A 27,991-nucleotide genomic window follows, 5' to 3' on the forward strand; every position below is an offset into this window, starting at 1 on the left:
ACTGAAAAATACTCAGCTTTGACAGAATAGAGCTCTATTAAACAGCAGATTTGATTGTGGGTTGGTGGTTGTTTGGTTTTTGGGTTTTTTTAATAGATTTATTTAGTATCCAGACTAAGAGTTAACCACTGAAGTAGAAACAAAATCTAATTTTCTGCCAGTTACCTTTTCTATTACCTGCATCCATTTCAATAGGTCTTTTGACACAAATAACCAAAGACTTGAAATTTACTTATTTTCTAAACATCATTTAACATTCAGAATGGCAAAAAGTACTCATGAAAGATTAGCCATAGGAAATCTTTAATTTGAATTCAGAGAGAAATAGCACTGAAATGGTGAGAACTAACCTTCACCTATACCTTAAGCTTTGCCTTTCATCAATGTGAATGTAACTCAGTGGTCACTTCTACAGGTACTGGGCAGCTCTCATGAACACATGAAGACATAAAGCATGTACACATTGTATTTAATCCTGGTGGTACTGATTCCATTAAAACTATACAGTAAGCTTACTGTAACCACTTTGGCAAATTTTGTGAAGAAAGTACAATTACAGTTTCTCCACGGGACAGCTTGCTCAGGTTGACGGGAGATTTATAACAAACTTGCATCAAATCTTTCTTGTAGAAAAGTCCCAATCCTGACTTCAAACTGACCACTCATATATTTTTCCTTTCTCTAAAGCATATTTTTTTATCCGATGTAGAGGGAAATATTTTAGCTTTCAAATAAAAAGACCTATTTAAAATAAAGAGGAACTAATGTAGACAATCAACATAAAACACTTTATTTCCAATCATTTGCCTAATTCACATGCAAAATTATTTATATTAACAAAAGTAAACTGCATTTAGAAACATCTGGTTAGCTTTTAACCTTAGCAGTATGGTGGGTAGCTTTTAACTTCAAATTAGTTAATACAATTTGTTTTAGCTTAGGGAAATGTAGCTAGATAGGTATTGAAGACTTCAGAGACTTCCCACAAAGAACTATTTATCTGTTCAGTAGCCCCTCTGCAACACTCATCATCTTATCTACAAGAAACATTTCATTTGTTAAGCCCATGTTTAAAGACCACATTTCTTGAAGACACAAGTCCAGAGAAAATATGTGGAAATACAATAACTTAGAAACCAGCAAATAATACAAGATTACAGTAGTAACTTAAGTTTTATCCTGTACTATTTCAGGCTAGAATAATGAAGCCTTAAATAATTCCCACTTTTTAGCAGTGACACAGAATTGAAATATGCAAAGTATTTAAGCAGGGGGGAAAGCTGCTTTGCAAGAGGTAGAAAACATTTTACAAAATCTTTAGGCACAATTCTTAGCAATCTTTTAAAAGCCATCAATGTTACAAAATAATGACCCTTATACATATACTTGTACAAGTCTGTTTATTTTTGCCCTTTGGAATAAAAGTATATTTCATTCACTTCCATATCGTCTTTTTTCTTCTATGTGGTTGAATACTACATTTCTCCTATATCATATGTGATTACAGAAGTTTTACAGGCTCTCAGGAAGTCTTATGCAGTCTCACCAGTCTTAGGCAGCAAAGCTGATGCACTGAACACTTTCTCAAGAGGAGCAAGGGGATGCAAACACTGTTTGCATAAGTTTGTGTACCAAAGAACAGAGAAATACACACTCAAAATCCATAAATGTGTTATAATGAATTATTTACCCTTTTGGTTTATTCCCACCTCAATCAAGAAGTGAATGCTTTTAGAAGGGAATTGAAAAAAATTCAACAAATGTATGCTTTACAGTACAGTGGTTATACTCAAATTTTCACAATATCTGGAAATAAAAATATCAAGATCATCACATTTACCATGAGCTAACACATTCACAGATAAAACAGTGTCAGTTCGACAAGATGCCTTCTTTGAGCTAAAAGTACATAAGGCTTCACTGGTTACAAGCTCTTCTCAAAGATTTGCTTTTTTTCCTGTCACAGTATCTCTTTTGCTCATTTTACTTTTTGTCTTGGTCTTTTTCTGCATCCAGAAGTGCTGAACGGATACCTAATTTCTTCAGCTCTTCTACAAGATCTCCATTCTGATGCATCTGGAGGAGTATATCACAACCACCAACGAATTCACCATTGAGGTATACTTGGGGGATGGTAGGCCAGTTAGAGTAGTTTTTTATTCCTGCATAGGAAAAAAAAAATTACATGTTTTTAACCCCCTATATAAGTAGAATGGGTTTTTAAAGAGAATAAATTGCTCCAGTCTGACAGAGCTTCTGATATTTTAATTTCTTCCCTATTGAGGCAAGAATGTATCTGAACAGCAAGAACCTTTTAGAAAAGATACATTAAAGTTTGGTTTTCATTCCAACTCAAAGATGTGAGTTGAAAGATGACAAGTTAGCTCCTATTCTGACTCAAAACAGGAGGTTTAAAAATGTAATGTCTCTTTTCCCTCCCAGGAAGTAAGTCATTATGCTTTTTTATCAATTAAAGAAATTAGAAGCCTTGAAAAGTATTGAGAACTGTCTACATTCAGTTATCATTTATATTTCCCAGAGAGACTTAAAAAAATATTTACGTTCTTACCAAATTCATACAGCTATACATACTGCTGCAATTTTAGCTGCAAGATACATTCACCCCTCTAAGAGCCTAATGAATTTCAAATTGCTTTATCTTTCATTGCCAGACCTCACGGGAGGGGCACAAAGGCTGAACTTTCGTAAAAGTACTCACCAAACAAAACAGAGCTCAAGTCACAATGAGAGGTACAGAAATAAAGTTTAAAACTACCCTTCATAGTACACAAATGCAGGACCATCCAAAAATATTAACTGATCAGCTGGTATAAACTGAATCCCAAATTGCATTATATATATATATATATATGCATATATATATATATAGTGAAGACATCGCACACACACAAATATTAGTTATAACTAAATTTGCCACTTTTTAAATGTCCCTTCAAACGAAGTCATCATTTCTGTAGCAGAGAAAATTAGTTAAATTCTACATCTCCATGCTCTTACACCAAGTCCACCAGAACTTGCTTAGATCCCACGATTTGAATTAAAAATTCTTAAGATTGTTCAGTATGCAATGCCTGATATTTTTCTACCAAAAACAAAATAAGCCCATATAGCAAATTGCTTTTTCAGGTCATCAGAGCCCATTCATCTTGGAAGTCAACCCTCTAAACCAGCTTCACATAGGCTGTCAAGCAAGTATTAGGACAGCATAGCAGAAAACACAGGGGAATTTGCTTTTAAGCTCCTAAGACTATAGAAGTCAAAAAATAACTTTAGGCATATGAAAGGCCAAAAGGAACCCATAACCATCTAATGTAATCTCCAGCATCACCCCATATAACTTCCTCCTTATTTCCTTAAAACATCAGTTGCTTAAATACACTTTGCATAAATTATAAGTTCTGGCATCAGCTTCTGTTTAGCAGTACTCTTCTTAAACACTCCTTGAACCTTTGAACACTCAAAAGCGCTCAGTGTCCTGAAAGCCTTTTATGTCATAATAGTTGCAATGAAAAATTGAGCCCAATATTAAAGCTTGCTAAGGATAAGTCAAAGAAGCCACTGCAGATACAAAACAGGGATTATTATTGCTGACATAATGTAATGCTAACATGAATTGAGAACTAAGGACTCTGCATAATACACCTACTGCTAATAAGCACGCCAGGGTAATATTTATGCCATTTATTCTTTCACTAAAGTTTCTTCAGGAATCTAACTGCATGTACATACAAGCACTAACAGCATTTTCAAGGTTCCATCCAGCTTCAGATAAAAATATAAATATATTCAAGTTTAGTTGCTCTGTATGCTGCATTTCATGTATTGGACAAGCTGGTTTAAATGCCTTCATACCAGGGCTCAACCACATCATAAACTGAACATCTCCTCAACTGGATAACCAACTCCTGGCTTTGTAAAGCAGTTACTGATACTATTTTCTGTAGTGTTAAAGCAAGTTAGCTTGGTCTATGCCTGCTGCACTTGGGATGTGCTTTTTTGATGGATCCTTTGGCAGCAGAGACACCCCAAGGGATCACTTTCCCACTCCAAGATGACTTCCCAAGAAGTCACTTCCCACTATGCTTCAAAAGCAAGAGCTTCCACTTTGAAACACTGTTGGTAAAACCACACTCCACAGATCAGGTGTAATGTTTGAAAGCTGAGCTAGCACACTAAGTTGACTGTTAAAGCAGAATTAGTGTAAACTGCTACTGAGAGGAGTATCTAGAGCACTAAATTATGGGCCTCAATGAAAGAACCAACTCAAGCAAGCACTCTCATTCACACTACACTTTACCCAGAAAAACCACATGATTTCATGGACATCAACAGTACTAGTGCAAGCAGGATTGAGGGCGACCTAACACAAAGGTGGGAGAAAGGATCAAGACCACACTGTTGGCAGCATCTCATGTTTAGGTAATGTAAAACAACAATTAAAATAATCTGAGGGTGACCTATCACAACAGTTCAAATTGGTTTAAACCATCACTTTTCTAGTAATACCAGGCTTCTCTGACACCTTAGCGATCTAAACCAGCCTAATGCTGTCCAACAGCTGAGAGGAGGATCACTTCCGACAGGGTCATCCTAGAGAAACCCGAATTCCCATGGAACCACAGTCCAAGAGAGAGCGCCAAGATCTCGCAGACCAGATTTAGTAAGGAGGATTTGTGTCACGGAAACATCCAAACATCCTCAACTCAAGTTCAGGAAAAAAAAAAAAAAAAAAAAAAATCACAGGAATTATCAGTAACTAGTTAGCTTCACAGATCTGAGTGCTTTTGGGTGAAGAGGCAAATAGGGCACTTGTTTTGTTTTTGTAATTTGCCATATTGCAAGGGCAGTTGCCAACTTGCAGGGCAAGTTAGAGCAATCAAAGAGTTAAAGAGTAACAATCTGAAAATGATGTGTTTTTTTCTATAGATACAGGAAAGAAACCAAACCGTACTTCAAGCATGGCTGAACCACCATCTCTGCGGACAGCCAGCTCTTATTACAAATGGTATAAGTGTACACATCAGCAAACATTTAAATTATCTTCAGCTAAACACAAAGTCGATGACCAGCTCACATCAAGTAATCTCCATGCAGATCAATCTTTAGTTAAACAGATGTATTCAGTACTTTCACAGCTAAAGGTTCAGGATTCCCTCACTAACCCCACATGCATGCAGTGAAGATTAGGTTCACAGAGGGGGCTTAGGAAACTGTCACATGCTGCATATCCAACTTTTCAGCACCTGAGGCCAGCTTCAGGAGGAGATTAATAGAGCCTTGAGGAGGCCACTGCTGATTCACACTTGGCAATTTACAGAGCTACAGCTTCCAGCAGCCCTGCCCTCATCTCCTCTGTCAGAGATTGCTATCACAGGAGCAATCACACAGTGGCTTTTTAGCCAGAGCAGCACGTAGCACACTGAAGCAGTATGAGAGCCCCCCGGCCTTGAGAGCAGCAGTGCTGTTCCCCAGCACTTCACCCCAAGGCTCCATCCCTGGTGCTGGCTCTGGCACTTGCCTCACTGTACAACTCAACAGTTCACCTCATGCACCCACTGATCCAGTCAATTAATAAAGCTGGCTCTTTGTTCAGTCAGAAAAAGTGCCAAAGTTGGGAACAAAACAACTTCTTCAACTGCCCAAGAACCAACAGAATATTGTGCAACCTTACAGTCTGTCACTGCAGTCAGCATGGCTTAGCCAAGCCATCGGGATCAAACAACTAATTTCAATTGAAGGCTCAGGTAGCCTGGAGGGCAACAAGCCCTCGGACCATCCAGCACAAGCCAGAGTTCTTGTGGAGGAGACATATACTGTGGTCAGAAAGGAGATGCTCTGTTACACAGGAAGAAAATACTACATATCCACAGTATTCCAAAGGTATAACTGACAAACGCATTGCCTGATCAAGGGCTCAAAAGACCCATCTCAACCAAAAGTGACATGTTTAAGGTTTGATTTCAAGGTTTTCTCCTTTTTAGCGTATGAGTTTGTTCTAGTAAAGTATAACTATACTAAATTTAGATATGTAAATAAAGTTTAGAAAACTACCACAATTTGTTCACCTGTCAAAGGCAGTAAACCCAGTATTCATTAACAAAAATGTAATCACATGCGGATTCCAGTATTCAAGCTTTTATACCATACCAGATGTTATACTTGTGAACCAAAAAACAAGCATGGATTGAAAAAGTCATTTGGGAAATTATCTCAAAAACAGAGAAAGAGATCACCTGATACATGCCATCATGTGGATTTAAAGCACATTTTAGTGTCATACAATGCCATGCACCTGAAAGACTAACTACTATTTATTTTTACCTCTTTTTTTGTTTTAAAATGTCTCGGCCACATAAAACCTCGACAGTTTTAAGAATGAAAGAAGGAAAAACAGCATTATGAGAAAGGAAAACAAGCCTTCTACAATTATCAAAAAGCCTTATACAGAATAGCTCCTGCCACTCAAACAGTAACAGCAAAAGCATTACTAATTATTTCTTCTAGGGATGATTAGCATAATTTCATATGTTATCAAAAGACAAGTGGCAGGAAGGGTCAGCAAGGAACACAGTGGTATAAATTGAAGCCATTCATCAAATTTCCCCATACTGCTCACAGAGAACAAAAATATCTGCCTAGACAATAAAGTATTTAGGGGTCTCTTAATGGACTCTTTTATCTATTAACTCGGCAAGGCAGCACGGGACAAAACCGCCCAATCTCCAGGAATTATCCCCTCAGCGTAACTGCATTCTGCAGATAACCGAGAAGCTCATGGACATTGTGAGGTTACAGAAAACCAAAGACACCTCGAGGGGTATCTCTGATGTGCTTCGAACCCCACAAGCCCCGGGACGCAGGCAGCAGGCAGGACACAAAGCTAAAAGGAAAACCAGCCTATAAAAAACCCAAGCAAGTGGGAAAGGTCCATCTGCGGAGGGCGAGCGGGGAGACGTGAGGAGCCCGGGCGGTGCTCCGAGAGCCCCGGGGTGTGCAAAGCCGTGCAGGCAGCCCCGACTGCTGGTGGGGTCACACAGGCCGGAGCCTCCCGAGGGCCCTCCCGGTGGGGATACAGGCATTACGGCTTTGTCCCCCGACGGCCACGTTTCAGACAGAGCCGGGACGGGCCCAGGCTCCGTGCAAGCCCCGGCAACGGGGGAAGGCGGCGCCCAGAGGTGACCCCCGACAGCTACCACGCTCCGCCTCGGCCCCAGACCCAACTCGGCCCGGCCCCCGCCCGCCGCTGACCTTGGCGGAGGTCGGGGTCCTGCAGGACGTCATGTGCCCGGTAGTCCTCCACGCCGTGCAGGCGCAGGATCTGCACGACGGCGTTGCTGAAGCCGCAAAGGGGCTGCGCCGGGCTGCCCTTCATGAACACCACCACCGGATGCTCCCGCACCAGCCGCTCCACCGCCTCTCGTGACCCCGAGCCGCCGCCGCCGCTGCCCTCGGCCCCGCCGCCCTCCCCGGCCGCCTGGCTCAATGCCCGTCCGCCCCGGCACCGCGCGGCGGCAGCGCCCAACCCGCAGGCCGCACGCAGCACCCGGCTCATGCTGCCCCCACCGCCCAACCCTGCCCACTGCCGGGCCCCGCCGCGCTCCGCCGGCCCCGAGCCTACGCCGGGCACCGATTGGCGGAGAACTGAGAAGGCTACGGGAGAGCCTCTCCTCTGCATAGGCCTGCGCACCCGCCAATCACCACAGACAGCCAGTAGCGTGAAGAGACTGGAAGCTCAGTCCCACCCAGCACTCCGAGGCTACCTCGCGTTTCTATTTGTGGAGGGAACTACGACGCTGCAGTCTAATTGGGAAGAGCGCCTGTCAATCTTTTCGATCCGCTTAATCCCCGCCCATTTAGCGAACGCGATTGGTCGGGCTGCTCCGGTGCCGTGTTTTGCTCGCGAAGCCCCGGGGGGGCGGTGTGATTATCGGGTAGCTCCTTCCGCTTCCGGGTAGCGGCCGCGCTCACGCTGGTGCGGTCTGTCGGGGCTCAGGCGCTGTGTACCTGACCGGCGGCGAGGGGATGGACGCCCGGCCCTGCCCCGTCCTGTGGCCCCACCGGTGGTTCCGCAGGGCGGCTGGGGCGCAGGCTGAGCGGTGCAGCGGACGCGATGTTCGCCCATTGTCCCTAGGGCCTGGCGTGCGGGCAGGGCTAAGCGAGGCCATGGAGGAGGTGCGGGGGGGAGTTGGGTTTTCTCCCGCCGCCCCTCTGGCGGTGCGGGCTGTAACGGAGCTCTTGGGGCTGTGGGCCGCGCCGAGAGTGAAAACGGCGTTACCGGCTGAGTGAAAGGCGGGGCTGCGGAGGGCAGGCTGCTCGGGGGCATCTGCTGTCTGTGCTGGAGGAAGTGCTCGGGCGGTGGAACGTGTACGGAGGTGTGTGTGGGTCGTGTGTGTGTGGGTTGAGGCGGGGCAAGCGCGTCCCCAAACGAGCAGCGCCGGGGAATCGGTACCGTTTTACCGTGGGTAGGCGGCAGAGGCGTCATGTGCGCAGCTGACACCGTGCTGGAGGGGGCTGCCTCCGTGGTAGATCTGACTGTGTCCAGTGGCCGGTTTGACTGCATGCACTTACTTGGTTTTGGGTGGATTTTAGTGGCGTGAAGCTTGCAGTTTGCAGCACTGAGGAAGGAGCAGTTCTTTGTGTGCTTTTACGGGGAGAGGATCCTTGAGTCGCTGGTAGCCTTGCCCAGCTTGGTCTGGCACTGGAACAGCTGCAGGGGTGGCAGGAAGATAGAGAGATAGGAGCGAGATGGAGCCGGCTGGTTGCGTGTGTGAAAGGGTCGGTTCGTTTGGGCCTGGACAATGCACAGGACTGCCCAGCATCAGCCAGAGAAGCACTGAATTTGGAACATGACCTGGAAACAGCCTTCTGTGCAACCAGTTTCGTTTGAGCTACTGGGTGCACGCCGTATGCTTTCCAAGAACTTGGAGCAGAACATAGAGTTCACCCTCAGCAGCCAGGTCCATCCTGTAAGTAGAAGAAAATGTTGAAAATTTCTCTTCCGTACTAAGACACAAACTCTCACAAATAATGAATCAAAGTGTATTTCTAAGTTCTAATGTACATTGCAGTTCTGGCATCTAGACTTTCATTGTACTAATGCCTATTTGCATTACTTGCATTTGTAGGGAAAATAATTTTTTTCACTCCATCTCTGCTCATGTGAGAGCTTTACAAACAAGATCAGCTCCAGCATTTGGAAGGCTGTTTGCTAGTTCTTGATTTTGGTGAAATCCAGCTGATACTTGAGTCGTTTTCTATGAAACTAACTTCAGTTACTTGTAATTTTATTCAGATACTTGTAATTTTCTTTGAAACTACCTTTAGGCATCACTTCTGTTGCCTTATATTTAAATTTAATTAGAACACATTTCAAAGAGAATTGTGACAAACTCGCAGTGTGTCATCCCATGTGAATAGCTTATGAATAAATAAAGTGTTGCTGCAGTATTTGAAAGTATTATGTATTTATGAAGAAATATTTTCTGTTATGAATCCAAAGGGAAACTTCACCTATTGTTGATGAACTTGGTGCATTTTGTGTGTCATTATATTTTAGTTTCAACTGAACATCTGGAGCCAGGCATGGTCATGCTGACCAAGACATATAAAAGTTACTGCTTTCTGTCGTTTATATGTTGTGATCAACATGGTACAAGGTTGTGCAATGTGAAAACAAAAAAATAGTATCCAGTTCATGCTAGATAAAATGAAGTAAATTCTGCGAAGTAAAAAAAAAAACGGTCTTCTATTTGGTGAACTGGTACAAACAGAGACAGAGGCTTAACAAGTGTTAAGTAGAATAGCTCAAGTTGTCTACTTCACCTTTGTAATCTGAAGGTCCTGGAAAGTCAGAAGGGAATTTAATGAAAATTAAGTAAAAAGAGAACTTTCTATTCTTTAAGACTACCAAATGTCATCTTCTAAAAAGATGTTGGACTATGAGCAGAACTTTGTAGTATTTGACATTCTGAATCTATTGTAGCTATTTCTACAAGCAGATGTTTCATCAGAAATTATAAGTGAACTAGGACATTAAACTGAAATGTAATAAACCCTTGTGAGGATATGCTCCTTCTGGAATAACATAAGTATGGTTGTAGTTTAATCCTCTGTAGTCGAAGAGATGCCCATGGTTGTTGGTACTCTGGGCATACCGGGCCTGCAGAGAGAGCAGTGCTGGGAGGAAGCCGAGGCGTGCCTGGGAGAGCTGCGGCAGCAGCATGCGCAATGTTCCTCCTACAGGTACCATGCTGTTGCCACGGAGGTAATGACTTAGCCCATGTCATTATTGATCAATCAACAGTAAGAGCAATTTTGCAGTCTGATATTGTTCAGCAAATAGAGCAACATCTGCTGAGCACTGAAAAACTGCTATACATTAGAAAGCTCAGAAATCTGTATATTGGGTTAAATAAAAGTACCTGAATGTATGTATAGTTACTCACTGTAGCTTTGTGAGGTTGGCCTGTGAGATAATAAGTGTAACAGAATGCCTTTTTAATGCAATATTTGGTATGCTGAAATGTTTGCATTGAGTGTTGCATTGATGTTTGCTATTTTTTTTGTAATATACAGTGCTGTCTTAGTGGATAAGCACCTTACCCTACTGATAACATTCAGAACAATTAGCCCAGTCACACTCTAGAAACAAAGATGTAGTTATTTGTTGCCAGTCTCATATCAGTCTAAGTGAAACTTTTTATATTTTCCAGATAATTAACAGATAATCATCTGTTCAGAAGAAATGTTATTGGGACTCCCATAGAACTCCTGACATTTTGCAGATGTTCCTGTTAGAAGACCTATAACTTCATTTTGAAAACAGTATTAAAAGCACTAATATCCAAACTGCAGGGCTCAAATGTCTGTCACAAATTAGGTTGCTTCCAGGCATCCTGCTGCTGAACAGAATTACTAGTTACGAATTCATGGGTTAAGGTTCTTAAACAGGGCACAAGAAGTCAGACATCTAAGAGTGATACAGGCAGTGGAATTTTTTTTGTGTTTTGTTTTGTTTTGAAAAAGGAGAAGTGAGAAAGATTAGAAGAAAAGTCTCATTTCAGCTTATCAGAACAGGACACCTCTTTGTGGCCAAGTTAGATATCTGTGTCTTTCTGACTTGTGACAGTGCCTGGAAATGAAGTCCCTTATTATGCCTTAACAAGTGAGCCCTACCTACTTAGGCAATTTTATTGTAGTAGAGTTCTTCTTTGGGAGAAACAAGCTTCTTGCAACTGTTCTACCTGACCAGGGTCTGTTAGACCCTTCTTGCTTCCTTGCAGATGGTAGTGGTGCTTGAGTGTTTCAGTATTACAGAAGAAACCTAATTTTATATACATTTAACTTATATGCAGTGCTGGAAAATGTTACCTCTAATGACAACACCTCTTGATTCTTTTAACCCCAGAGCTATTAATGCCAAAATTGTTCATGGACCTGAAAAAGACCTAACAAACTCACAAAAGTGAAATTGATATACTAAATAAAAATATACCGTTTTTGGATCAAATCTTGAGCTATAAAAAGCTAGAGACTGGGATTGTAACTGTATGCATGTCCTGTTCTTTGCTTCCTGTGCATTCACTTTTCACCAGTATTGTGGAAACAGGGTCCTGGGCTTTGCATTTCTGATTTAACAAATGGTGATCTACTTAAAATGCCAGAAATGTCTTCTGGTCACTCATAATTGTGGGAAAACCCCAGAACAATCTCTGCCTCTAAAATTCTTGTGGTTCAGTGAAGTTCTGCTGGCACAGGCTGGGTGTAGCTACAGTGATGTGAGTGCTTTTGTTGGCTTTGTTCATTTTCAGTATGTGCAGTTACGAGACAAGAAAAGCTCTGACTGAGTGTGCATTTCTTGTCCTTGAGGAGGCTCAGACACCTCCAGCTTGGTGGCTGCTGATCCTGGAGCTGGGCACATCACTGAAGTGGCAGGCTGTAGTAATTGAATGCTTGTTGCATCTGCAAGCAATTACATCTGTTCTTGTTCAGGTTTTTTTTAATTCCTGTATCTCTTCTATATAAAGTCTACAAAAAAATAGTAAGGTATATTTCTGTGTCATTTTGAGAATGTATCTCATGTTTCAAAAACTTGCCTTAGTGTCAGTAAACGGCGCTGTCCCTTTGATCTCCTCTGGCAGAAGACTTGATGGTGCCACGAATGTTTCGTCATCTGTGAGGTTTTCACTTCCAGAAATATTTCATACAGGTGAAAATTCAAGAATTTTTGCACACATCAGTGTATTTGTAAGGTAGATGGAATAACTATGGAGATTCTAAATTACACATTTTAAAAATCTCTTAAAATGTCAATAAAGTTTTTATTTGTTTCATCATGCTCCCTTTAGTCTTTCATTTTTTTCTAGGAGTGCATGTACACATTTTAACACATTTTTAAGTTCTCATAACATTTCTTTGTAAAGGAATCATACTCTAGCCAGTGCTGGGACGCTGAATCACTTGGATTGCAGTTACTTAATCTTTGCAGTCAAATTTGTAATGAAGTAATGCTGGGGAGCCTGGAAGTTTTTTGTTGAAACATTGATCTTCAGTTGCTAGTATTACCAATGTAATTTTCTATTAGATATAGTATAACTAAGCTGTCATTACTGTAAAAATATTGAGAGTAATTCTCAGCTACATACTGCATGCTTGTGGAAGTGCAGAAGTGATATTTTAAAGCAGGGATGAAGAAAAGCTTAAGTGAGTAACTAAAATTAGTTATTGCAATAAATACTTGTTGTAAAAACATGTTAAGAGTCCCACTACTATACAAAGTGTTAGGCAGAATAAAGTGACCCTCATCTGCTTACATCTTTTCATATGGATTAAAGCTTTCAACTTTTTATGCAAATAGGAATTTTTTTTTTTTTACTATACATTCCCATTGGAGTTGTGCAATGGTTTATGTTCTGCTAAAGAGAATTCTCATTTGTAGGAGGCAGATGTACGTTGTGATCAGAAGACAGCTGTGGCGTGGAATTTCAAGGATTAAAACTTTATGGAAAACTGATCTTTGACAGGAATGTCCATGGAAATCTGCCCATGTTTGGCTGCAGTATGAGCATAGGGGCTTTTATACACACACACACACACACACACACACACACACACACACACACACACACACACACACACACATAAATATATGAACTAAATTGAGCTAAAAACCTGTTGGGTTTCCCCCCCACCCACTGTGATACTCCCCCTGGATTTGATGTTTTTCATAGGTTGGACTAGAGCCTCTTTCTAGTAGTATATTAAGGAGAGAGTTTACAAAGGTGTGGGAAGCTGGAACTCAGGCAGAGGGGAACTGTACATCTCATCTAAAGCAGACAGCTATGCTGATTTTTGGTTGTCCCTGGAGATGGATGGGGCAGTGTCTTCATTCTGAGCTTATGCCAGTCATTTTCTCTCTTCAGAGCAGGGAGGTTCTTAGACCTCAGATGTGTAACCTAACAAGGGGAGGGGAGAAGGAATTGGACTGACTAGGAACATGGGTAAGCTGTAGCAACTACATCTGATTGCACAGACAGCAGAAATTGCTAGGGTGGTGTTGGATAAAATGAAGATTATAAGAATGTTATGGGTAAAAAAGAAAATCTGGCATTAAAAATATTTAGGGTGTAGGACTGAAAGGGATAAAGCTGAGTGGTGTGTGCAAAACAGGCATTACCAAGAACAAAGAAATTAAACCTCAGGTTTGGATGAGAATCTAGTGGTGGCAGGTCTCAGCCTTCTGAGCCACTGATCACCTTAGTGACTATCTTGTGATGGTTTTACATGTTTTTCAGAGTAGTTTGTATCTGATGTGAAAATTATACACAAAGTTCTAACAAAAACTTTAAATGGGAGAAGAGGATCATGTGTTGGTGTACTTGCATTTGTAATGTCTGTTCTTGAGCTTTTAGTCCATACTCTAATGTCTCTTGGAGGAAAAAACACAAAACCACAATTTTTTAAAGGAGAGGGAAAAAACTTGAGTTTTAGATCTCTATATTTTGCTTATTAAAGCAAACAAAAACAGCCACTTGTAAATTCAGAAATGTCAATATAACGATAAGAAAAGTTAGGGGGGCTTTTCATATTCTAAGTGTTTTTCACTCCTCCTTTGAGGCATGGAAACCTGTATCTCTTGAAAATCTGACTGTTCTAAGAACAGGTGAACTAACTGAGAGAGCAGTGCCAAATGCCCCACATAGATACTGTGATTGTCTTGATTCTGACCACAGGCATTGTTTTAAATGCTTATAAGCACACAACATACAGGTTTGTTTGGTGGTGGCTACTAACCATGTGCTTTTCGAGGGCAGGAACAGGCAGGTTCTCCACAAATGTATGCACCTTTCCTAAATTTGCATTAAAATTATTGCATGGAAGCTCTAATTTTAATGCTTACCTTTGGGTTAGCTTCTAACAATTCAGTGATCAAAGTTTCAGTGCTGCAGTGCTCAAAGTTGTTCCTCTGGAGTTCATAGTAGCCTGCCTTCCTTCCTGATGTCCCTGGCAGCTGAGATTGCTCAGCAGCCTCCTTGCATATAGCTAGAAACTCAGGACAAAGAACTTGTACTGTAAAGTTGTGTGCCATTTAGTTGTAGCAGTTGTCTGGCTTGTACAAAGGCCTGTTTTATAATCAGCTTGCCTTCATTTAAAACAAAACAAAAAAAGCATTTGCACTCTGAACAAAAGCCTGTGGAGAAGCCTGAGTTATAGAACAACCATTTTTCTTGTGATGGTGGCGTGCAGACCACTGAATCATCCTTTGACTCCCTTCCTTATCAGTATCCCTTTGCTCTTTGTCCAGAGATTTGTTCAGATCCTAGTTTTCAGTTGTTGCTAGACAACAGGGAGATGTGAGGAGACAAAGGTAGAAGCTGCTTTCTGTCACTGTACTTTGAGACACTTGATCAGAAGTTGTATGCTCTGTTGCAGTTTTGTGCTAGATTATTGTGGACTTAAGGTCTATGTGCCGTGGAAGGAGGGAGATAGAAGTAACAACTTCTCCTAGTACTACAGTACTTTTAAAAAGTGACATGGGAAAATTCTGTGTAGCATGTGTTTCCCATCCCTTAAAAGACTCAGTGCAAACAAATAGTTTCCCATAGCTGGCAAACCTAGAAGAGATGTATAGATTAAAGCATAGCTCCAGACTGTGGAGTCTCAAGGAAGTCAGAACAGCAAAACTGCATTTGAGGTGAGAAGGGAACCAGGGACAGCCACAAGTAGTCACTTGAGATTTATTTTAATAGTAAAAAGTTTTGGTGATTTTATATTTCAGCTTTTGTCTTTCTTATTTATCCAGAGGACTCCAGAGAATATTTTTTAAACCACCTTCTAGCATCTCCTTCTGTATCTTAAAAAAAATTACATGGAGAAGAGTGAAGAAAAAGAAAAAACCAAACCAAAACAAACAAAAAAACCCACAAACAAACAAACAAAAAACACAAAAGAAAGGATCTACAGGACACAGGAGACTTGGCTTCAAATCCTGATTTTCAGTGGGCCTTAGTTTCCCCTGGTGTGTCTCTGGCCAAGTGTCAACAGAGGCATTGCTGTTAATTACAGAAGTTATCACTGCATCCTAAACATACAACCTTCCATTTTTTTGTTGCTTCCTTTACACTTTCAAGGGAGAAGTCAAAGTAATTCTTCCCTCTTCCACTTTCTTGTGTGGCTAAATTGTTGCTGCTCCAGAACACGTAGTCTTTTTCTTTAGGCACATTAAGACTCCCTAGCAAACTGGGTCTCTCTGCAATTGGAGTTCTCCAGGTGTTACTGTAACACAGTTAATAAACCATTCTGGTCCCCAGGGAGTTCACAGCATGAATCACTAGTAACATAAAACCTGAATCTTCTTCAGCTGCTGTGTTAGAAAGATCAAAATGTAGCTTTTCTGCAGGATTAATCATAAACTTAATTTTCATATATTTATTTAAAAATACTAGTAGTATTGGTAGTCATAGTATTTGGGATTTTTTCTTGTTTAAATACAGTATAAAATACATTCAGAACAGAATAGCTTTAATTTCAAAATGTGGGAAACCATTTGGACTTGTCTTTATTCCAGTTTACCATGGATATCAAATGTTTGTTCTTTAATTTGCTTTGATATTAGTCAAAGTTTTGTACGTTAATAACAATAAGATTTATAGGTAAGAAATGGTTTTTGGTTTTAATATACCACCTAGTCTTTCTCATTGTCTGTAGGCACGCACAAGATTCTCAAGTGATGTGTGCTCCACCAGTGCAGTGCTCCAAACTGCACAAGCCTCAGCAATACCACCCGTCTTATCTCATCTGGAGGGAGGCATGTGGTATGAGCAAGCTTCTCTATTTCTATTTACAAGTGGATAAACAATTATCTTCTGTCCCCCGCCCCCTCTCTTTTCTCCAAGATACTTTTACTATCTGCTTCAATTTGCAGCCTCCTTTTATTTCCATGTTAACTTATCTTACTCAATTAAATAGGCCACCAAGGACTGTAAAGACACTTGGGAAAAGAGAGCTATGCAGCTCTTTAAAAAATACTGTGAAGAAGGTAGCTGAAAGCAGGGGAGATATCTCAAAGGAACAAAGTAAATTCAATCTTTCATTCTAGTTACAGTTTCTAACTTGTCTACACCTTACATTTCCTGCATACCTGCTGCCCTTGGTGATGTCTTAATGATACAGACAAGCTACAGGAAAAAAAAAAATCAAGTCACCCTGAGGGATGGGAGGCACAGAGAGCAAACGGTGTGGCACTTCATAGCCTGATGGTGAAGATGCTTCTTGGGTTAAGGAGAGTAGCATATTGGGGTTTTGTTTCAACCTCTAACTTGGTCTATGTTCAGTTGTTCTCTGCTTGACACTTCTGCTTGAAGAATATTTTTAAAAACAAAATAATTATATCAGTACTCAGATACACAGTCTTAATTTTCTTCCATGTAGAAGCAGTATTTTAAAAGCTTCCTTTTAATAAAGCAAATGTAAAGACTTTCACTACTGCAGATGTATCAGCAAAACTACCAGTGTAGTTAAGTGTACAACAACCTTTTTCTGTTGTTTTTGTGTCCACTAGCTGTGAAGTGATACTGTCTCCAAAGTTTGAGCTTTCTTCCCTTACTAACTTTTAACAGACCTAGTGCATTCTTTTGGACATTTAGTGTTTCTTCTTACATTTAGGGAGGAAGAGAAAAAAAAAAAAAAAAAAAAAAAAAAAAAAAAAAAAAAAAAAGCAGCTTTCTGAGTGCTTTCAAACTGTTAAAGATGTGTAGGCACCAGAGTGAGAAAAAATCCAAGCCTGTGAGAACCTGCAAAGAGGGTGCAAAAAATAATTATGCTTGGAAGAGCAAGAGCTGCTTTGCTCTTGAAACAAAAATTGTTTGGTATCAATATGGAGGGTGAATGTTATTTTTGAATGTTTTGATAGTGTTGGACTCCAGCATCATCAGGGACAACTGTTCCTTTAGGGCGTATGTTCCAAACAACATGGTGTGATTCAATCAAGTGTTCACACAAAGAATCCTGATGTCTAGTGCATGTGATGCAAACAGTCTGTTTTGCTCATAAATACATGGAGCTGTACCTCAACTGATATGTACTGGCTTAATTCTCTTTGATTTCAGTGGACTTATGTCAGTTGTTGTCTGCTAACCTTCTTCCTACATTGTTTTCACTGTTAAACTTGCAGAAGCTGCAGAGATCTGATGCTTCTTTGGCAGTCTCTTACACCTAAAAGAAAATTTGAAATCAATTTCTCTGCTTGTAATTTCATATGCTTACTGCAGTGATATTTGGACTTGTAAATCCAAATTTATAGAGCCTACTTGCTGAAGCCTCATTCTCAGAAGTGTATATGGGTGTAAAGGCCTTGATTTTCAACAGTTGATTTAAGGCATGTTGTTAACACTTTGTGTATTTAACATTGTGTGAACTTCATTTGACTTGGAAACATGGAAACATGCTGGCACAAAAAAAAAACCAACACCAAAAATCAATTAATTCAAACTCTATTTTTACAGAATCTATGCTTAAATTTCAATTTCCTTGGCGTGTTAAATACCCAAGTCTGCCCACAAGTTTGAGCCTAGGTGAACAGGAAATGTGTAGTTACTGGAGAGTATTTGGGCCACTGGTGTGAGTACTGATACCTTAGCACAAAGTACCACTTCCCTGGGGAGGCAGTCAGTCTGTGCCCAAGATGTGGAGCCAAATTAGACAAAAAGTAAATTCCAAAATATGCACTGGGGAGAATGTGAAATTCCAGGTTCAGCCTGGATGATCTCCACATGCATACAGGGCAGGAAGTTAACCTGGTTTACTGGTGTGATCCTTGTCCCAGTGCTTCTCAAGATCTGCTGTTCTGACGTTAACATTCAGAGTTTATGTGTCTTCATTCCTTAGCTACAAAGGAGAGAGTTCTTCTGTAGCAACTCTTACCACCACCCATGGAAACTCTCTGTCAAGCAATGTGCAACTTTTGATACCTATAAAACAACACAAAAAAAAAAAAAGTCCCGAGAAGCCCCAATATTGATACCTGTCATGCCAAAGATACGTCACTTGTATGCTCTGCACAAAGATCACTCTGCCAACAAATACTGTTCCTCCCACAACACTGCCATGTGACTCATTATTTGAATAACAATTTACACTGCTCTACCCAAGCAAACATAAAGGGATACATCTTAATACTGTGTAATGTTTGTTTGTCATCGGTTATGAGCATGAATAAATGGGTGTGTTATGCTAATAAGAGAGAGCAGCTGCCCTGCAGCATTTTAAGCGCTGCCTGGTTGCCCCAAAGATGTCACACAGGTTCTCCTGTGGAGTAAACCCTGCCAACACCATTGTTACTTTTGCAGTATTTGGTGCTTTCCACCCAGTCTCTTGGGTATTCTGCTCATCACAGGAAGTGTCTGAAAATGCTGTATATTCACTGACAAACACTCGTGGTTTGGTTTAAAGTCTGAGCCAACTGCTTCTAAAAATATATTCCTTTCTTCCAAGGAAAGAGCTAGAGCTGCTGCTTTCTCCTTTTCAGAAGCTCCTCCACCCTTCCACACTGCTAGAAGCCATTCTATCATCTCCTTTGTTGTTTAGGTGTGGTATGTGGGCAGCTTTATATTGTTTGGGTACTGCACTGAATGCTCATTTACTTAATGCCTGCTGTTTGCCTGTGATATTGGTTTTTCTAGCTCAGCATTTATGAAGCTGTTTGTGGTAGTAAAATCGGAGTCACGAAAGCCTCCACACAGGGAAATGCAGAAGAGGAACTTAACGCAAGCATTTTTTAGATATAATGATGCATTGTCCAACACCAGCAAGTTTTCAGGTAAAAACAAGGGGCTGTTTTTACTTTGCACTTAAAAGGTCTAGGTATACTAGGTAATTTCTTAGGGGGTGGTTTCATAAGAAATTGTTTGCTGTCAGTAAGCAAGTTCCTCATATACTGACAGTGATAACTGAGCCAGTTTTCCCAATGCAAATTCACAGATAAGATTTTTCTGTTCTGTCATCTACTTATTATAGACACATCCCTTTGCCAACCCTTTTGGGCTCTATCTGGTTCCTCACAGTATTCCAAAGGTCATTAAGAGATAAGATCTGAATTAATGTGGGACAAGACTAACCGCACAGGCAGATGAAATTTTACACACCAGTGATATAAACTTTACTCCAAATGATAAAATTTCACTTACTTTTTCCACTGCTGATGGGAGTGATCCCTAATGGTTGGGAAGCAATTTAAATACAGAGATAGTTAAAGCTGTGTTGGCACAGGGGTGGGTGATCACCTCGAATACCTGGCTATGGGGAGAAGTGGGCCCATGGAGATTCGCCAGTCTGATGCAGGCAGATGACATTACTGCTGTCAGCCAGCCTGCCCTGTCCGGCATGAGGGGGTGGAGAGCTCTCACAGACTCCGGGAGCTCACCCTCTCTCCACTTTTACCGGTGTCTCAAGGCTCTCGCCCTTAGTTCTGTTATGTGTGGTCTGAGACTTTTATCGCAAATATTCTGTTTTTGTGCTCATCAGGGAGATGAACGGCACAAATTCCCAGCAGCAGAGGGCAGAATGTAACCTCTGCCAAAGAGTGCATTTTTGTGCTTCGTGAAATACAAACTTCTTCACATGCTCGTTCAATTTGTTTACGTTGTATCATTGTTCACATATAAATAAGTTGTTCGTTCGTTCTTCCTTCCTTCCTCATGGCTCACTGCAGTGGCTTTCGTGTGAATGTAACTTTCTGATGCTGTAGATGGAGATGCTGATAACTTTCTCGCTTCTCTTGCTGGGCAACAGAACTGACGCTGTGGCTGGCCACACACCATTCCTGCTGCTCCTTTTGTTTCTGGTTTTTCCATAATAACCCAAGCATATGCTGCAGATTTCTGCTGAGATAGGTTACAGAATCAGACTCTGAATCAGACTCGAGTGGAAACAGTTTTTGTTTTCTAAGATCTAGGTTTGTTATAACACTCCTCGCATTCAAATGAATTCCTCCTGTTCATACTAACTGCGATGACCTGGAATGGTTTAATTTCTGTAGAAGTGCCGAAAGGGAGGACACCGCCCTGCTTTCCAGGCATTCAAAAGAAACATTAAGAAATTTGCTCACGTGTTGGCACAGATCACCGGGGCTACCGGCACCTGGAAAGATCGTCAGTGGTTTGCTGCCCATCTCCTCCTGTTTGATGACTTTCACAGCTCCAAGCCCGTCAGAGCATGATACTGTGAGAAACAGCTTTTTCCTTTAGTGCGCTTTACTCGGCTAAAAATAGCCGAATCCTGCTGCTCACCTGGTGCCTGTGGCCACCCGCCTGCCGCCGCACAAGGACAGTCCGCCCGCCGGCCGGGACAGCCTGATCCCGGTGCCCGGACAGGGACGGGGATGGGGAGCCAGCCGGGGTGTCTGCCCCCGCCGCTGCCGCTCTGCACGGGTTTCTCTTCACGGCGGCTGCTCGAAGGGCGGGACGGCGGCCGGCTGCGGCCCGCGTTACATAACACCGCCCGCCGGGCCGGGCTGCTGCGGTGAGGGCGGGCCCTCCGAGCCGCCCCGCAGCCCCCGGAGCGGCGGGGCCGGTGCCGGTGCCGGGCGGCCCCGCCGAGGGTGGGTGAGCGCCCCAGCGACCCACAGGCAGCCGCGTGAAGGGGAAGAGGCACCGCGGCCCCTCGGGCTGCCCGCGGGGGAAACGGCGGCGGCGGGTGCCGCGGCGGTGAGTGGGGCCCTGTCCCGCGGGAAGGGGCCTGCGGTGCTGCCGGGGGTGCTGCTGGGGGCCTGTTGCCGGTGCTCGGGGAGCTGCGTGGGGGGAGTAACGGCGAGGGAACGGCGGCGCCCTGGGACTGCAGCGTACCGTCCCGCCGAGCAGGGAGGCTGGGCTGGGCTCACTGACAGCCCGCCCGGCCCCCAGACCCGCCTCCTGTTGCTCGGCGCTGCCCACCAGCCCCGGCCCGCGCCCCTGCGTCTCCGGGATCGGCGAGGCGGAGTGAAACGGCAGCGGGCGCTCGGCCCCGCCGTAGCCCGCTTGGCAACCGCTGCGCCTCGGCCGGTTCCCCCGCCCGAGCTGTGCGCCCCGGTGCCGGCCCCGCCGCGCAGGTTTGTGCCACCGCCGCACGGGGTAACGGTAACGGGAGCGCCGGGCAGAGCTGCAGCCGCGGAGCGGAGCGGACGCAGGGCTGACCCTCGGCAAGGCAGCTCCCCGGCTACTGCGAGGGCTCCCTGGGTGCTACTATTAGAGGTAATACAGTAGCTGCAGTAATTGCAGCGTGTCTCCCCGGATAATATAAGCTAAACGGGGAAAACCTTTCATTTGGTGGAAGCGTTCGGCTGCATTCTGCAACTTTTCCTTCCTAGATGTTGTTAGGCTCTTGCCAAAGCCGGTTGCTCAGCGTTACTGTCAAGTTTCTTCATCTTTAAGTCCCCACCGTTAGGGCTCTATTACAGTTTGCAAGTTCCTTGTTTCTCTTCTCCTTTCCCACCTCTCTCCCCTTCAAATCTGTTAAATGTATTCTAGTTTGGCTCTGATTCCCCTTGAAGAGGTCTGACCTTGTCTCCCTTTTTCTTCCTAAACTAAGTCCTTATCCCAGTCCTTATGTGATAAGAATCTCTACCCTCATTTATTGATTCTGTGCGCCTTCTGTATGTCAACACCCTCCACCCCAAGGTGTAGTAGGGCTTTGGTTTCTCTTATGCTTCTTCCTGCCATCTATTTTATGATAGTACAAAAAAGTCTACTCAAATAGGTAGACTGAAACCTGCAGGAATTATGAATGTATATGATGAATAATTGTGAAAATTATGTTTGCAAGACGCTGCCTTATTTTGCAAATTCATCAGAGTAGGATGCCTGCCTTTCTTTTGCTTTAAATCTGAGTCTGGCTATCATAAATCATCATTTAAATATAATATCACTATGCTACTACTATTAGTGAAAAATAATATCGCTGTGATACTATTATCAGCTCCTTGCTGCTTTTTGGATGATACTTTTAAGCTCTTGGCATGCTGCGTGCTATTTGAAAATCTTTGTACACAGTGGTTGTTTTCTGGGGAAAGAATTTAAAAAATGCAACAAAACTTTAAAAGCTGATTGGTTGCCTTCAAGTGGTTTCCTTCTTTTTCGGAGTGTCTCAAATCTGTGGGCTGTTGAAACACACATCAGCTTGGCACAGTCTCTGTGGCTGCCAAGTGTGTGAGCCAGTTGGATCTCAAGGAAATGTAACTTGCTGCAATCAGTCCCATGGCGACTTTTATTTCAGTGAGAAGAAAATATCTCTTGGTGAGTCACGGGGACATTGTTCCCTACAAACTATCTGTCAGGAAGTGGAGTCTGACAAAGCTGATGGGCTCTCTATAAAACAGCTTTCCCCTACACCCAGTGCTGTTTTCATGTTCATTGTGAATCATCAGATCTGGAGTCCTCTAATTCCCAAGCAACTCAGAATTAGCTACAATTCAGATTGTGGTGCTGTGGTGCTTGCATCTTTTCTTGCATTCCATCTTCTTATAGTTCCAGTTTTTCCCTTCAGATGTGTATTTCACTTGTCTTCCTTTCTCTAGTATTCTGGTCGAGACATTTACCATGCTTTTAAGTCCATTTGTGGTTTGTCTTCATGCACTGACCTCATTAAAAAGAGTGTCTAGCTTTCCCCTCATGTAAACCATTTTTCTGTGCCATTTTAGTTATTTGTGGCCCTCAAATTATCCTGAAAACCTGTTTATACACTTGTGGATGCTTGGCCTCACGGTTTGGCTGTACTTGCATCCCCATGACTTTCAACAGCAATTCCAACTGCTGCATCACAGCTTCAAAAAGATAACTACCCTTCATATTTTTGCATAGCTTGTGTTGGAAAGAAAGTTTATGCCATCCCTTAATATGCATATGCATGTTCATGTTGGTGTTTGTCCCTTAAATAATATTTTACTACCATTTTCATGGTTCAACTAGTGTGACATAAGGAGAACTGCTCCAAGGTAATTAAGTTCTTGCACATTTTGTAGAAACAAGCCAACAGGGATAAGTGAGTCTAGTGTCAGGCACTTGCCAGTTTTCTCCAGTTTTTAGTGTAGTGACTGAAGTGGTATGTGACTGCTTCCATTTGACAGATACTTGGTGTAAATGAAGTTAAAGGAGAAGAAAGTTAAAGAAGAAAAGGAGAAGGTTTTTCTGGGTGAATGCCCCTGAACTGGCATCTCCTTTAAAACTTCAAAGAATAACTCTGATTTGATACATCGCATTTTGAACATGGAAACAGAAAATTGTGGTACAGTTCAGTGTAAAAATTGAATCAAGCAAGGAACACAGTTCTGGAGAGAGATCTGATTTAAGTTGTGCTGGTCACAAAGTGCTTTGTTGTTACATCTCTGCTTCTCCAGGCCACAGCTCCTGTCTTTGTTCTGCCAGGCACACATTTGTGCAAATACATCAAGAATAGGAGGACTGTGATCTCAGCTAGCATCTCTGGATTTATTTTATTTGGACAATATTGGCCAACATTTATTATTATAATTGTCAAGATTTATTAAATGTGATTCTATAAAAATAGTTCCCATGAAATCAAGCAATAGTGATAGTTACTTATCCTGACTCAGAATAATGTATTAGTGTATTCCGTCATGCAGCTGGTAGGGCAAATCTCAGATCATTTGTAGCAATGATGAGATATCTGATTTTTAAGTTGGGTTTTTTAAACTGTTGGTCCTTGTCAGCTGTAGACAGGATTTCATGACAGCTATGACCTGTCCTGGCAAACTATTTCTACCATCTATACAAGTTGGATGATGTCCCTAGGAAGGGTCCCTTAAAACTCTATTGTACATGTCCACTTCAGGGTTGTGACCTAACAGTGAATCCTGGCAATTTGGGCACATGAAAGGAAAAAGCCACATGGTAAAAATTCTTGAGCTGCTGGGATGTTAATAGAGGGTGTAACTGCCAGACAAGTTTTTTAGTTTGACAACTGTATGAAGACAAAGATTCAGGAATCTGAAATCAACATTAAAAAATACCAGGTTCCTAAATACATCTTTGAATCTGTCAAAAGTTTACCCTCTGCCTTTGTAGTGTAGGCAGTGGAATACTTTTATTCTTCAAGGAAAATATCTCTTAAAGGTAGCTCTTCCTCATCAGGAAGTCTTCCTGGTCAGGAATGTCTTGGCTTTCTCTGCCTTCATTTGACTTCAGTTCTGTGAAGCTAAAAAATGCAAAGCAGGTGCTCAGGGTCTTTTTTGATCATGCAGGTCTGCTCTGCAAGCAATGGAATGGTAGGATTTGTGCTTGTAGTTAATGCTGATTAAATAAAAATACTCTGCAATGACATGAGAAAAAATGAAAAGTGTCTAATATTCAGTGCTTAAACATCAAAACTCAGACTGATAATGATTAGTGATAACTAAACATCCTTGAATTTTACTAAAGTTTTGGTCTGAAATGTTTCCATTGCCTGTAGCCAATACTAGCATATGGATTTAGGAAGGTAGAATTTTCTTATAACAATTTTTTCATTGCTAGCTGCAGCATTATCAGAATCAACTTAAATACAATTTTGTTATTTTGTTTGAAAATTTACTTTTCCCTTTTGTTGTTTAGTATCTGACTGTTTAGTGCATAGCAGCCGGTGCTTTAAAGAAACAGCATACTTAAATGAAAGTGGAGATCAATGCAGAAGAATTTCTCTTTGAACACTCTTTAGACCTGAAGCTTCACATTAGTCCTTGCCTTCCACAGGAACTGGTGACTCTCCAGCATCTTGACTTGCAGCTGGATGAAGGCAGGACAAGCAGTAAACGTGCTGTCTGTCAGACATTGCTGTTGGAGTCACTGCTGTGTAGACTCAAAGAATCAGGAACTTTGTTTATCATGGGATGTCCCTGTATTGTTAATAAATTAGATCACAGTGTAGTATTGCCTGTATTACAAAATATTACTCAAGGAATGGTGAGCCCTGGGGTATTTAACTTGAGTGATCTGAAGAGGCCCCACCTCAGTGTTGAGATAAGGATGGTTATCTGACAGGGAAGGACATTCTCACTTGCAACCTATCAGGCTAGTGAGCAATCTTTTGTGTCACTGTCTCTGTCTGTGCACACAGTTTAATTGTGTTTAATTGCAAGGAAAAATGCAGTGATTTTAAAGATGAAATGGACTCATTGGTTTCCCTTTGGCAGAACTGACTTTTCATGTCTCTTGGTACAAGCATCTTCTCTGTGTTACACTTAAACAGCAGAAATGGGCTTGATACGGAGCTCTTCCTAACAAGGGATTTCAGGAGAATTTTTCCTTCTTAACAGGCTGAAGATTAAGTGGCTTTGGGTCTCACTGGACAGATACATGAAACAACATACCAGAATAAACAAGGAGAACTATGAGATTGTAATTTTCTTGGAATCCAGATATCAAGCTGTGGCTTGCTTGTTTTGTTCTTGATTAGTGTTTGTTTAGTGGTATTAAAAGGTGAAATAACTTGTTACATCTGTGCTATGCAGAAAACCTTTTTCAGAAATGTGACAGTAATATTTGGGAGCTCAAGATGAATGAGAGGCACGTGGGATAGCTTGTGCTGGGCAACTTACTGTTATACTTGGTAGATACAGGGCCTGTCACCAGGGAATCCTAGAAACACTTTATATCAGGCTGCATACTTCTTTCCTTGCAGTTGAATAATTATAAAATATTCTATTTCAGTTGGAGGGGACCTGCAATGGTCCTGTAGTCCACCTGCCTGGCCACTTCAGGGTGGTGTTAAGGCATGGTGTTAAGGGCATTGTCCTAATGCCTCCTAAGCACTGACAGGCTCAAGGCATTGATCACCTCTCTTGGAAGTCTGTTCCAGGGTTTGACCACCCTCTCAGTAAAGAAGAGCTTCTTGATGTCCAGCCAAACCCCCTCTGGTACAGCTTTGAATGATTCCCGCATGTTCTGTCTCTGGATACCAGGGAGAAGAGCTCAGCACCTCCTATTCCAGTTCCCCTAAGGAAACTGTAGAGAACAATGAGGCTGCATGTCAGCCTCCTTTTCTCCAGGTTAAACAAACCCGGAGTCCTCAGCTGTTCCCCATAGGAGTTGCCTTCCAGCCCTGTCATCAGCTTCGTTGCCCTCCTCTAGAGGCATTTGAGTACCTTAGCATCCTTTTTAAATTGTGGGACCTAGAATTGCACACATTATTCAGCCTGAGACTGCACCAGATTTTAGAGCAATGACACCCATGAAAACCTTTGGATTCCTTTGAGGCAGGTAGATATTACTGTATCTGGGATAGCTGAGCCAAGTGAGGCATGTGAGGCTGTGGTGTTTGCTCAGGTGATGCAGGAATTCATTGGGAGTGTCAGGATCAGTGACAGAAGTCTGACTGGTAGCCTGGTGTGCAGGCTTCCTGTCCCAGGAAGGTTCCTCCCACTGTTGGAAAGTATCCGCACCTTAAAACCTCTTTTGGTGTTGTTTCTTGTGGGTCTAAAGAACAGAATATTCAGGAAGCTGTTATCTTTGACAGAGTGAGAGATGTTCTTCAAGGCCCCTTGAAAATACTTGATTTTCAAGATCAAATGAACCCTAAGTATTGTTTTGATCTAGGCTGGCATATACAACCAGAGTTCTCATTATTCTCTTGAAACTGTTTGCATAGTTGTGCTGAATAAACAGCATAGTTGTCAAGCCCTGAATCCTTTGCTCCCAAGCGACACACAAGTTGAGATGTATGTTGAGCACGTGGTCATCCTTCTCTTTCTGCACTGGACTGATTGAGAAGAGCTGTGTTCTGTGCCACAGGTTTGCTCTACGGTGCTGAAGGCGCATGTACAGTCAGAGGTATAACATGGAATTAGTGATGTCAGGTGCCTGGTGGTTTTGAGTCTGGCACTGTCTGTTGGAAGCTATGTTTGAAAGATAGATGCTACTGAAACCACCAGTGTCTCCATCTGTGATGACACTGACATCTCACAGGGTACATGTGATGTATGTGGCATCTGTGTTGTAGGTGCTAGGCTGGAGAGTGTGGAGGGTGAGACAGCATAAACCACCCATACTGGATCTGGCTGCTTGGGTTTATTTAAAAACCAACAAGATTGGAGCTTTTACCCTGCAAGATTATCTCACACAATGACTCACCTACTCAGATGGACTGACATAATTGCATTTAAAAAATTAAGCTGTGATAAAAGTGTAGGGATTACTTTTGGCTGTGTTTTGTCTCCACCTTACGTAGAAGTCATATGTGATTTACAGCATTGCATGTTTGGTTTTATGCCATTATAATGAGGCAATCCTAGCAGAAAACCCTATGTTGCTTCTGACTGAGGTGTGACTTAAGAGATGTAACAGCTGGTATGTATCCAGGATTTGTACCTTGATGTAGGTACCATCTGAAGAAGCTGAGGGAAGCAGAGGATGGAAGGAGTATATGCACTGATGTATCCATTGTGTTTTCAAGTCAGTGAGGTGGAAAGGCAGGGTCATGTGAAGAAATATGCCCCTGCCTTAAAGAGTTT

The 27,991-nt window shown here is 42.3% G+C and overlaps 3 protein-coding genes and 1 non-coding gene across 5 annotated transcripts in view; 2 read left to right on the forward strand and 2 right to left on the reverse strand.

The window, feature by feature from the left end:
- Positions 1-767: 767 nt before the first annotated feature.
- GLRX5 (glutaredoxin 5) lies at positions 768-7,711 on the reverse strand. Its single transcript, XM_071745673.1, has 2 exons — positions 7,270-7,711; positions 768-2,162 (listed from the first exon to the last, which is right to left on the reverse strand). The coding sequence occupies exons 1-2, from the start codon at positions 7,694-7,696 to the stop codon at positions 1,984-1,986; spliced, it is 606 nt and encodes a 201-aa protein (XP_071601774.1). The 5' UTR covers positions 7,697-7,711; the 3' UTR covers positions 768-1,983.
- Positions 7,712-10,127: 2,416 nt separating this feature from the next.
- On the forward strand, positions 10,128-10,400 carry LOC139797220 (small Cajal body-specific RNA 13). Its single transcript, XR_011726358.1, has one exon. It is a non-coding gene; the product is annotated as a small Cajal body-specific RNA 13 (non-coding RNA).
- Positions 10,401-20,058: 9,658 nt separating this feature from the next.
- LOC139797068 (nascent polypeptide-associated complex subunit alpha, muscle-specific form-like) lies at positions 20,059-21,916 on the reverse strand. Its single transcript, XM_071745854.1, has 3 exons — positions 21,878-21,916; positions 20,805-21,731; positions 20,059-20,396 (listed from the first exon to the last, which is right to left on the reverse strand). Exons 1-3 carry the CDS (start codon positions 21,914-21,916, stop codon positions 20,154-20,156), a joined length of 1,209 nt encoding a protein of 402 aa, XP_071601955.1. The 3' UTR covers positions 20,059-20,153.
- Positions 21,083-27,991, forward strand: part of SYNE3 (spectrin repeat containing nuclear envelope family member 3) — a 68,476-nt gene continuing 61,567 nt past the window's right edge. The window contains exon 1 of one of the 2 annotated variants that reach the window (XM_071745669.1): positions 21,083-21,221. The gene's annotated coding sequence lies outside the window, so the exon portion shown is untranslated. Of the gene's footprint in view, positions 21,222-21,613; positions 21,744-27,991 lie in introns of those variants that run through there. The other variant, XM_071745670.1, reaches the window with a different exon arrangement.

The sequence above is a fragment of the Heliangelus exortis genome, chromosome 5 (assembly GCF_036169615.1).
Source record: "Heliangelus exortis chromosome 5, bHelExo1.hap1, whole genome shotgun sequence".
NCBI classification, from domain to species: Eukaryota; Metazoa; Chordata; class Aves; order Apodiformes; family Trochilidae; genus Heliangelus; species Heliangelus exortis.

Coding starts and splice junctions, on each gene's coding strand:
- GLRX5 (XM_071745673.1), bottom strand. CDS start 7,696: ATGCAGAGGAGAGGCTCTCCCGTAGCCTTCTCAGTTCTCCGCCAATCG. Junction 2,163..7,269: donor GGACCCCGACCTCCGCCAAG/GTCAGCGGCGGG, acceptor TTTCCTATGCAG/GAATAAAAAACTACTCTAAC.
- LOC139797068 (XM_071745854.1), bottom strand. CDS start 21,916: ATGAAGAAACTTGACAGTAACGCTGAGCAACCGGCTTTG. Junction 21,732..21,877: donor ACGCTGAGCAACCGGCTTTG/GCAAGAGCCTAA, acceptor CTCTAATAGTAG/CACCCAGGGAGCCCTCGCAG. Junction 20,397..20,804: donor CGGGTGGCCACAGGCACCAG/GTGAGCAGCAGG, acceptor CTATCTCAGCAG/AAATCTGCAGCATATGCTTG.